Genomic DNA, 10783 nt, shown 5'->3' with positions numbered 1-10783 from the left:
CATTACATACCTAGGAGTTCTAAACAGTTATTAAAGGTGTGAAATTTGACAATATTAACTTTATAACTCTATATAACAGGCGAAATTAAATAAAGTAGGTGTCTAGACTGACAATTCAGGTTATCTAGGTAATCTAAGAAAAAAATTAACTGTGTCTGTGGTCTGAGTGGTAGTGTATACAACTGCTGATCACGAGATCCAGGATTCGATACTTTTGAGCAAAAAGCTACCTACCTAAACCTGCTGAACATTTTTTTTTTTCATTAGTAGCCCATAGTTTGGTAACGTGTCCTTTATAAAGCAATAGGATTGCTCCCTATTAAACAGGACTAATATCGTTAAAAACGTAGGTTTCATACAATAACTAAATTACACTAGTCATTTCCATATCAAAGAATCAATCATCAGCCTATTATAATAATATTATAACCAGTTGGCTAAGAGATAGACTGTCTATACTAACGATAGTCAATGTAGCCAATCTAGAAGGTATGGCCAATAATAATTGTGCGTGGTGGCGCCACTGAGCACGACACTTAGCATTAAGTTTTAAGAATTGTTATGTTATTTTCTAATATTCGACTGATTGTATTTTTATAAGGTAGATAATAAGACAAGAATTGTAAATATATATACTTTATTTAAGAAATTGTACAGAAATACACTAAAAATTGTTAATTAATGTAAGCGGCTCTCGTCGCAGTCAAGTTTCCTAGTACTTAAGCTTTTGTCCAAAATGTCTTACTGGAATCCTATTGGCTAAAATGCGGGGATTCTAATTGGTCCATTTTTATCGGCCAATAAGAGGGCCTACATTTATTTTGAGGATTTTGTATAAATATGGTGGCCATTTGTACTAGCAACACAGTCCACAGCTAGCATCGAAACAATAAGGATCTGAAAATAAACTTTCTTCAAACCGCAAGAAGTCTTCTTATTTACCGGCACAGCATAATGTACCCAGTACATTAAATGGTCCTTCGAGCCGGATACAGGAAGAAAACATTGAAGAAAGAAGCCTGAACATTATTGAAGAAAGGATCCTGAATAACAGTGAAGAAACAAGCCTGAAGCATTATCGAAGAAAGGATCCTGAAAAACAGTGAAGAAACAAGCCTGAACATTATTGAAGAAAGGATCCTGAATAACAGTGAAGAAACAAGCCTGAAGCATTATCGAAGAAAGGATCCTGAAAAACAGTGAAGAAACAAGCCTGAACATTATTGAAGAAAGGATCCTGAATAACAGTGAAGAAACAAGCCTGAAGCATTATCGAAGAAAGGATCCTGAAAACAGTGAAGAAACAAGCCTGAAACATTATCGAAGAAAGGATCCTGAAAAACATTGAAGAAAGAATCCTGAAAAATAGTGAAGAAAGAAATTATTAAAACTGAAGATAGAAACGTGAACAAAACGAAAACATGCCGACTACGCGTTCAGAAGGAAAGGGGCGCAAGACGACCGCACAAACACCGTCGTCGTCCGAGGGCACGGCCAGCACCTCGGCGACCGGTGCTACCACCGAGGCTACGGGCACCAGCGTCACAGGAACGACCGACAACACAGAGAACACAGCAGCCACCACATCGGTCACCGCGACGACAGCGCCCTCGGGACGAGCCTCGGCACCGCTTGCGCCACCAACAGACGAAACACCTTCGGTAACCGCTTCAACAGCACCGACGCTCCGGATGGACGCCGCGTGTATGCAGCCGCCTGGCAGGAGGACGGATCCTCTTCCGAACCGCAATAAGGAAACTACGAAACCAGGTGAGACAGTGACAGTGCAAAGGAAAGTGAACATTAGTGTGCAACCGAACAAACCACAGTGCCCCTCCCCCCCGCCAGTGCTAAGGGCGCAAGGGGGATCAACCGCGAGTCGTGTTAAAGCTATTAAAATCGCAAAAGCGCGGGAAGAGTTGTTACGCTTACAAGTGGAGTTGGCTACCGCGCGCTTAGCCGTCCTAGAGACTGAGGACTCAGATGAAGAACAAGAAGAGATATCCGTGTGTACGAAAGAGGAAGTGAACGAAAGGGTTGACAGCTGGCTAGAGAGGCAAAACACGCAACCAATCTTGGCGATCACGAACGAACCACATCAGCCGGAAGAGCCGTCAGTTATCAGAACCACTATGCAAGGAGATCAACATCAGTCGCACGGGACTCTCACACCGGCGGGAGCTCGACAGGACTTCAAGGAACTTGCGGAGGCCATAACGTCAGCAGTGAGAGCGGGTCAACGACCTAAGTTCATCGAACTACCTATTTTCAATGGTTCGTATCAAGATTGGCTACCTTTTCGCGCCGCTTACTATGAAACGGAAAGTGTGTATAGTACAGTAGAAAACATAAACCGCCTGAGAAGAAATCTTAAAGGAAAAGCCAGGGAAGCAGTTGAGGGTCTGCTTATCACCGACGCTCACCCATCCGAGATAATGCAAGCACTCGAATCTCGATTTGGACGACCAGAGTCAATAGCGATGATGCAAATGGAAGCGCTACGAGTTTTACCACGTCTCACAGAATCGCCCCGCGACATATGTATATTCGCCACGAAAATCTCCAATATCGTCGCTACATTAAAAACCTTAAGCTGTATCAACTACATGTACAACCCGGAAGTGAGCAAGACAATAGTGGACAAGCTGACGCCTACCCTGCGATACAGATTCTTCGACTTCGCCGCCGCGGAACCCAAAGAAGACCCAGACTTGATGAAGTTAGACAAGTTCCTGAGAAGAGAATCAACGCTATGCAGTCCTTACGCGCTACCTGAGCAAATATCAACACAACCGCCGTTCACCGCACAGAAGAGGCCACAGAGAGTTCACAACGTCACGGAAAAACCGTACACACCGAGATGTCCGGTATGCGAACAAACAGGACACTTGGTGACAGAATGTGGACGTTTTAAGAAGATGAATGAAGATGAACGATGGGACATAGCCAAGGCCAAACGACTCTGCTTTCGATGTTTGAGATATAGGAAAGTTACTCACCGTTGTGCTACGAAACAATGCGGCGTGAACGACTGTAAATACACTCATCACGCGCTTCTACACTGTAACAAGAAAGAAGATAAGAAAGAGTCCGAAGCGTCGGAAATCATCACCTCTACGTGGACGCCTAGAAAGAAACAGTCTTTCTTAAAAATCATACCGGTGCAAGTAGAAGGTTCTACAGGTCTAATCAACACCTTCGCGTTAATGGACGACGGCTCTACAGTGACCCTGATCGACAACGACCTAGCCAAGCAAATAGGAGCGACAGGACCCGTCGACCCGTTGAAAATACAGACAATTAGTGACGTCAAAACGTCAGAAATAGCCTCTAGAAGAGTCACATTCTCGATTAAAGGTATGAACGGCTTTGAAGACAGAATACAGGCTCGTACAGTAAGAAACTTCCAAGTATCGTCGCAACGCGTATCTAGGGAACACATCAAGGCGTGTCAACATCTGAAGGACATACAGGGAGAGTTGACATATGAAGACGTGAAGCCGAAGCTACTGATCGGACAAGACAACTGGCATCTCCTACTGACATCGGACATAAGAAAAGGAAACAAAGACCAACCTGTGGCATCTCTCACGTCACTAGGTTGGGTACTCCATGGCAGTTTGCTGAAGCACAAAACCCAGAGCATCGACTTCGTATCCCATATGACCGAAACAAATGAAGACCACATAGAAACCTTAGTCAAGCAGTACTTCGAGATGGACGCGATCTGCCTGAACCCCAAGAGACCTAGATCAGACCCAGAGGAACAAGCTCTTCGAATCCTAGACAACACTACGAAAAAGACTGAAGATGGAAGGTATGAAACAAGTCTGTTATGGCGTAAAGAAGACTACAACTTACCCAACAACTACGAGAACTCCTTGAAGCGTCTACACAACATCGAGAAGAAGATCGATCGAGATCAAGTTTTGAAGACGAAGTACAAGGAACAGATGGAAGCACTCGTACAGAAGGGATACGCAGAACCTGCACCTCGAGAAACAACACCCGGTAAAACCTGGTACTTACCACACTTCGCGGTCATCAACCCCATGAAGCCAGAGAAGTTACGAGTGGTACACGACGCAGCAGCCAAGACGAAGGGAGTGTCTCTCAACGACATGTTACTCAAAGGTCCGGATCTCCTACAGTCTCTACCAGGCGTCGTGATGAAGTTCAGACAACATGCTATAGCCGTCACAGCCGACATCAAGGAAATGTTCATGCAAGTGCAACTACGAGTTCAAGATAGAGATGCGCTACGTTACCTATGGCGAGGAGATAGAAGAGACGACAATCCCCCCGAAGAGTACAGAATGAAGTCACTAATATTCGGCGCGTCGAGCTCACCATCAACAGCGATCTACGTCAAAAACTTGAACGCGAAACAATACGAAGTGTCAAACCCAGAAGCAGCGTTAGCCATCAAGAACAAGCATTACGTGGACGACTACTTGGACAGTTTCGAAACATTGGAAGACGCTATACGTATAACAAAGGACGTGCGACAAATCCATCAAAACGCAAGCTTCGAGTTGAAACAATGGAAGTCGAACTCACCATCACTATTAGCCGCATTAGGAGAACAAGAACAAAGGGAAGATCTCGAGTTATATACGTCGACAGAAACCACAGAACGAGTGTTAGGAGTCATATGGAAGATCACTACAGACGAATTAACGTTCAATCTCAACTTGGCGAGAATTGAACCGCCACTACTGAAAAGGAAGACGCCGACGAAGAGGGAAGCACTCAAGATCGTTATGTCTCTATTCGACCCACTAGGACTCGCATCACCGGTGACTATCAAGGCGAAACAAATACTACAAGAAGTCTGGCGCAGAGGAACGGGCTGGGATGCTGAAATACAAGAGGATCTCGCAGAGGAATGGAAGATATGGATGGAACATCTACAAAGACTTCGAGACGTGACCATACCACGGAGATACCTCGGCTACAGCGATGCGACTAAGCTTCAGCTTCACGTCTTCACCGACGCGAGCGAGTCTGCCTACTCAGCGGTCCTATATTGGCGAACGGAGACGCCGAACGGGGACGTAGCGGTGTCACTCATCATGGCTAAAGCGAAGGTAGCACCTCTCAAACTGACGTCGATACCCCGCTTAGAACTACAAGCAGCAGTGATGGGAACCAGAATAGCTGAAACAGTCATAGAAGAACATGAGAAGAAACCCGACAAGAGAGTATTTTGGACAGATAGTCGAACAGTGTTAACTTGGATACGAACGGGATCAAGATCATACAAACCCTTCGTGGCTCACCGTTTAGCAGCGATTGAAGAGAGTACAAAGGTCAACGAATGGCGTTGGATACCAACCAAGATGAACGTAGCCGACGACGCCACTCGAGACGTACCTGTTGCCTTCGACAAGCACCACCGATGGTACAAAGGTCCTGACTTCCTGCTCACCGATGAAGAACTTTGGCCAACAGAGAAGCACAACGAGAAGACGGAAGATTCGACAGAAGAGAAGGTACACCTCACACGCCACAAGGAAGATCTGAAACTAAGTCAAGGTTTACCCGATGTATCACGCTTCTCAGACTGGAATCGACTTCGATACACAACAGCGAGAGTTCTACAGTTCATTCAACTGTGTAGAAACAGGACGGATAACGTCAACTACAAAAGGACAATCAGAAACACAGTGAAGGACCCGAACTGGAATCAAACAACGAAGAGAGAGGTGGTCAAGAAAGCAACTTCCTTACGCAGCTACGACAAGATTATCCCGGTAACAGCTGAAACACTCAAGAAAGCAGAAGAACTTCTCATGTGTGCATCGCAAGTAGAAGCTTTCGCAACAGAAATAGAAGACTTAAAAGACAACAAACCGATCAACAAAGAAAGCCGTCTACATCACCTAAGCGTCGAGCTAACCAACGACGTCATCAGACTCAGGAGCCGAATCGACGCGATAGGAGCAGCCAACGAAGCCATCAAAAGCCCTATGGTGTTAGACGGAAACCATCCGACCGTAAAGTTGTGGGTCAACTCAGTACATCGACAGTTACATCACGCCGGAGTTGAAGCTACAGTGAACGAGTGCAGACAACAATACTGGGTCATACGCATTCGTCCAGTGACCCGAGCTATACTGAAGAGATGCCTGTTCTGTAGAATGAAGACACAAGTACCGCCACACCCAAGGACCGGAGACCTGCCAGCCTGTCGCCTCGCGCATCATCGACGACCCTTCACGTATACAGGCGTGGACTACTTCGGACCTCTCTCGGTAGCTGTTGGCAGAACAAGACAGAAGAGATACGTCGCAATCTTCACGTGCCTCACCACACGAGCTGTACATCTAGAAATAGCGGGTTCACTCACAACCGACTCCGCTATTATGGCGCTACGCAGGATGATCGCGCGACGTGGGTGTCCAACAGAAATCTGGTCGGACAACGGTACCAACCTGAAGGGAGCAGACAAGGAACTCAGACAAGCAATCGACGCAGGGACATCGCAGGAAGCAGCGAAGAGGACAATCTCCTGGCGCTACATACCCCCCGGTGCACCATTCATGGGCGGCGCATGGGAGAGATTAGTGAGGTCAGTCAAAGTGGCCCTCACAGCGACACTGCACGAGCGAAACCCTACGGAGGAAGTCCTGTCTACTCTACTTAGCGAAGCCGAGTACACCGTGAATAGCCGACCGCTGACTCACGTATCAGTTAACGCAGAAGACCCTGAAGCTCTCACGCCCAACCACTTCCTATTGAGCGGACCCGGCCGAGTACCACAACCCGGTACATTCACAGAACGAGACGAACTTTCAACATCAAAATGGCGAGCAGCGCAACGACTAGCCGACTTTTTCTGGACGCGGTGGCTGAGAGAATATCTACCGGAACTTCAAAACCGGCGGGAGCCCCACGGACGCGGACCTGCGGTACGAGTCGACGACCTAGTGCAGGTCGTTGACCCCAACCTGCCACGCAACATCTGGCTACGAGGACGTGTGACAGCTGTCTACCCAGGCCCGGACAACGTCGTGAGGACCGTGGACATCCTGACCAAAGGAGGAGTTCTTCGCCGACCCGTCCGCAAGCTGGTGATACTGCCGCTCAGGGGAGACGACGCACCCGCACCGACAGAAGATGCGACGACCTCGCACGGCGGGAGAGATGTGCGTGGTGGCGCCACTGAGCACGACACTTAGCATTAAGTTTTAAGAATTGTTATGTTATTTTCTAATATTCGACTGATTGTATTTTTATAAGGTAGATAATAAGACAAGAATTGTAAATATATATACTTTATTTAAGAAATTGTACAGAAATACACTAAAAATTGTTAATTAATGTAAGCGGCTCTCGTCGCAGTCAAGTTTCCTAGTACTTAAGCTTTTGTCCAAAATGTCTTACTGGAATCCTATTGGCTAAAATGCGGGGATTCTAATTGGTCCATTTTTATCGGCCAATAAGAGGGCCTACATTTATTTTGAGGATTTTGTATAAATATGGTGGCCATTTGTACTAGCAACACAGTCCACAGCTAGCATCGAAACAATAAGGATCTGAAAATAAACTTTCTTCAAACCGCAAGAAGTCTTCTTATTTACCGGCACAGCATAATGTACCCAGTACAATAATAGCAGGCAAGACACTCTACCACAGTTTTCATTTTCAACTTCGACATCCTTCAGCACACGAACAAGCCAATTTTCAGTCCTATTGTCGTTGCAACTCCGTCCCTGCGTCCCGTGTCGTGGTCGTCCCGTATCCGTCAATAAGGTCCGTCGTAGTAATTGCACGGCGAGGTATAACCGACGCGTGATCGGTGCCTCGTTATTGTACCTGTATATTATATACTATATGTACAGCACTACAGCTGCTTATTAGACAGGTAGATAATTAAATTATAGCACAACTAGCTTTTCTGTGGTGATCGCTGAAAATCAGCGCTGTGGAGGCGCCCATAGCCAGTTGCGCTCACCGGTTGGTAAACGATCTGTGGGTTAAGCAATCCTCGGCGCGATCATTCCATAGATGGGTGACCGCATAGTGGTATATGAGATGGGCGTCTCCGTGCTTCGGAGGGCACGTAAAAAGTCGGTCCCGGCTGTTGTCTACTAAGATAACAGTCGTTAAGCCACGTCAAAGGTCACTCGGGCGGCTTGAACAACTTTGACACTAGGTTGACCACTAACCATACGACCAACCAACGCGCGCTGTCAAGCCCTTGCAGCAATGCAAGTGCCACAACATTACGCTGAGCGATCACCCTTGCTTTTGTACAGCTGCGAAGTGCGTCTACACACTTCTTGTTTTTCTATTTGTTTTTGATTCCTATTTTTGTTGTTGTTGTAGGTTTGTACATGTTGTGCAAAAATAAAAATATTCTTCTTTCTTTCTTTTCTTCTGTCTTTTCATCCACGGCATTGCTTGAATTTCACCCCCTTCGGAATGGAATTTCCAATAATACTTTTTTAGTGCTCCTCTACACTTCCTAAGGAATCTTCATACAAAATTTCAAGTTTCTACGCTCAGTAGTTTCGGCTGTGCACACACACATTGTAGAGGAGATAATATGCTCATTCTTACTGTCCTATTGCTTGCTAGTCCACCGGAATAAACGCCTTTTTTCCCATTAATTTAGGCAGACACGAGAGAACTCCGCTGATTATGTGTTTTTGTCCAAAATAGTATTTATTCGAGCAAAAATACACAATTTCTTGAATACAATCCGACTGTATTTTCGTGTATAACAGGGTGTTTAAATCAAAGTGATTTTCAAGCTTTTGCAACTTAAATCATATCTGTCACAGGTTTTTGCTTCTTCTACAAATAATGCTGCTTTCCTTGCAGATATAATTAGCGATTTATGCATCTCTTATATGCAGTTTTCGTTGATTTGTTTGATTTTCTATTGCAACTATATGATTTCACTAATGCCTAATAAGCTTACGTAATTGGTGGGCTTAAAGTTTGGTATTAAACCTCTTGGAAACTAGTAATCTTAAGTTTTAAGAAAATGAAGTCACGATGAATATATTACTTTCCCATTTCGCGGATCTTTTCTCTACACAAAAAAGTTCGATATTTGGGTACCTCACGAGCTCACTGAAAGAAACCTAATGAACCGTGTACTCATTTGTGATTCTTGAAGCCAAAGAGATTTTATAACAAGTTCATACCTACTATAATGTGAAAAGACTTTTTCCCCGACCTAATATTATAATATACTAACTACTTACTAGCGACAGACAACGCACAGCACAGTAGGAACTACTAACGTTCCTTGGAAAGGGTAGGGAAGCACTAAGAATATTTGTGTAATGGCAAAGCCGTGAATGGAAAACTATTTATTTACATAGATGAAGGAAATTCTATGTAGGAGGTACACTATTTACCCGTGCATATTGCGCATTCCACGTGTAGGGGTGTAAGATTTGAAAATAAAAAGTGCCATACTGTCACGAACTATGGTCGAATTTGCACTGGACGACTTTTATTGTCAGTATGTATGTATGGATGTTTGTTACTCTTTCACGCAAATACTACTGAACCGGCTTCGATGAAATTTTGTATGTAGGTAGCTTAAAGTCCAGAATAACACATAGGGTACTTTTTATCCTGGAGTTCCCGATGGATCGGGATTTGCACGAGATCACAAGAGGTTTCCACGCAGACAAGGTCGCGGGCGGCCTCTAGTTTCAAATAAAACAACAAAAATAAATGTATATAATAACTTTCTTATTTATTTCTTTTGTTTATAATTATTTAAAATGTAATTTTTACAATGTCTTACTTTCTAATATTTTACGTAGTTAAACATTAAATCGTCTAAAAACTATGAACACTAACAATTAGTTAAATTAAACGTTTTATTTTATACACAACATTTACAAAATAATCGTATTTATACAGACCTGCGACTAAAATTAAGCGATTAGTCGCAAATCTGTATAAAACTTCAAAAAATTTCAAGAATTTCGTCAGATGGTTGATAGATTTCAAATTACTTATTGATCCGAAATCAATTGCCTATGTTCCTTGTAATTGGCAAATAATTTTGAATCTTATGTCCTAAATATAAGGATCAATTTTTAAATATCATCTGTCAACCTTCGGCAAAATCACTTGAAACATTGACTTGCAAAAATGACATTATATTTCTTCTGTATTGCACTAATTTTAACTACATTATTATACTTTGGTTTTATACACTGATCAACTGTCAAATTTTGAATAAAGAATACAAAGACTAATACTGACATTAAAGAAAAACTTACAAAACATTATTCTAATAATTTCGATTATTTAAAAATAAACTAAATTGACAACACTAATTTGGAGCATTTAAAAATGGAATGAGTAATCACCAAAAACTTAATTTAATCTGTACAATACATGTCTTTTTTAAATTAACAGATAATCAAAACATTCGTTTCATTCACTCACCATAGACAAACATGACCAGCATTCAATAAATTAACTAACATTATTATTTACAATTTATAGTTTTTACTTCAAATAGGATACATTTTACTGTATTGAAAACATTTCGTAAGACAACAGAAAAAAGAAGAAAAAGCTTTTTTCTAAGCCGACTTTTTCGGCTTTCATTTCGATGTAAATTCTACTAGGCATCTAGTCTAACCAAATTATGCTGAATACTAGATAAGCCACGTACATAACAAACGCTTTAAAATCTTCACAAAAGAAAAGAAATGTCCGACATTTTACGATTAGACTAGTTGTAATATTCGAATTTCTGTGTCTATTTTAACACGACAATAAATGCTATTATACAGTT

The 10783-nt window shown here is 43.1% G+C and overlaps 1 protein-coding gene across 1 annotated transcript; it reads left to right on the top strand.

The window, feature by feature from the left end:
• The first annotated feature begins 1269 nt into the window (after positions 1-1269).
• LOC142984533 (uncharacterized) lies at positions 1270-7583 on the top strand. Its single transcript, XM_076132232.1, has one exon. The coding sequence runs from the start codon at positions 1422-1424 to the stop codon at positions 7182-7184; it is 5763 nt and encodes a 1920-aa protein (XP_075988347.1). The 5' UTR covers positions 1270-1421; the 3' UTR covers positions 7185-7583.
• The last annotated feature ends 3200 nt before the right edge of the window (positions 7584-10783 follow it).

Source organism: Anticarsia gemmatalis, chromosome 27, assembly GCF_050436995.1.
Source record: "Anticarsia gemmatalis isolate Benzon Research Colony breed Stoneville strain chromosome 27, ilAntGemm2 primary, whole genome shotgun sequence".
In the NCBI taxonomy this organism is placed as follows: Eukaryota; Metazoa; Arthropoda; class Insecta; order Lepidoptera; family Erebidae; genus Anticarsia; species Anticarsia gemmatalis.
This window is presented reverse-complemented; position numbering and strand designations above follow the sequence as displayed.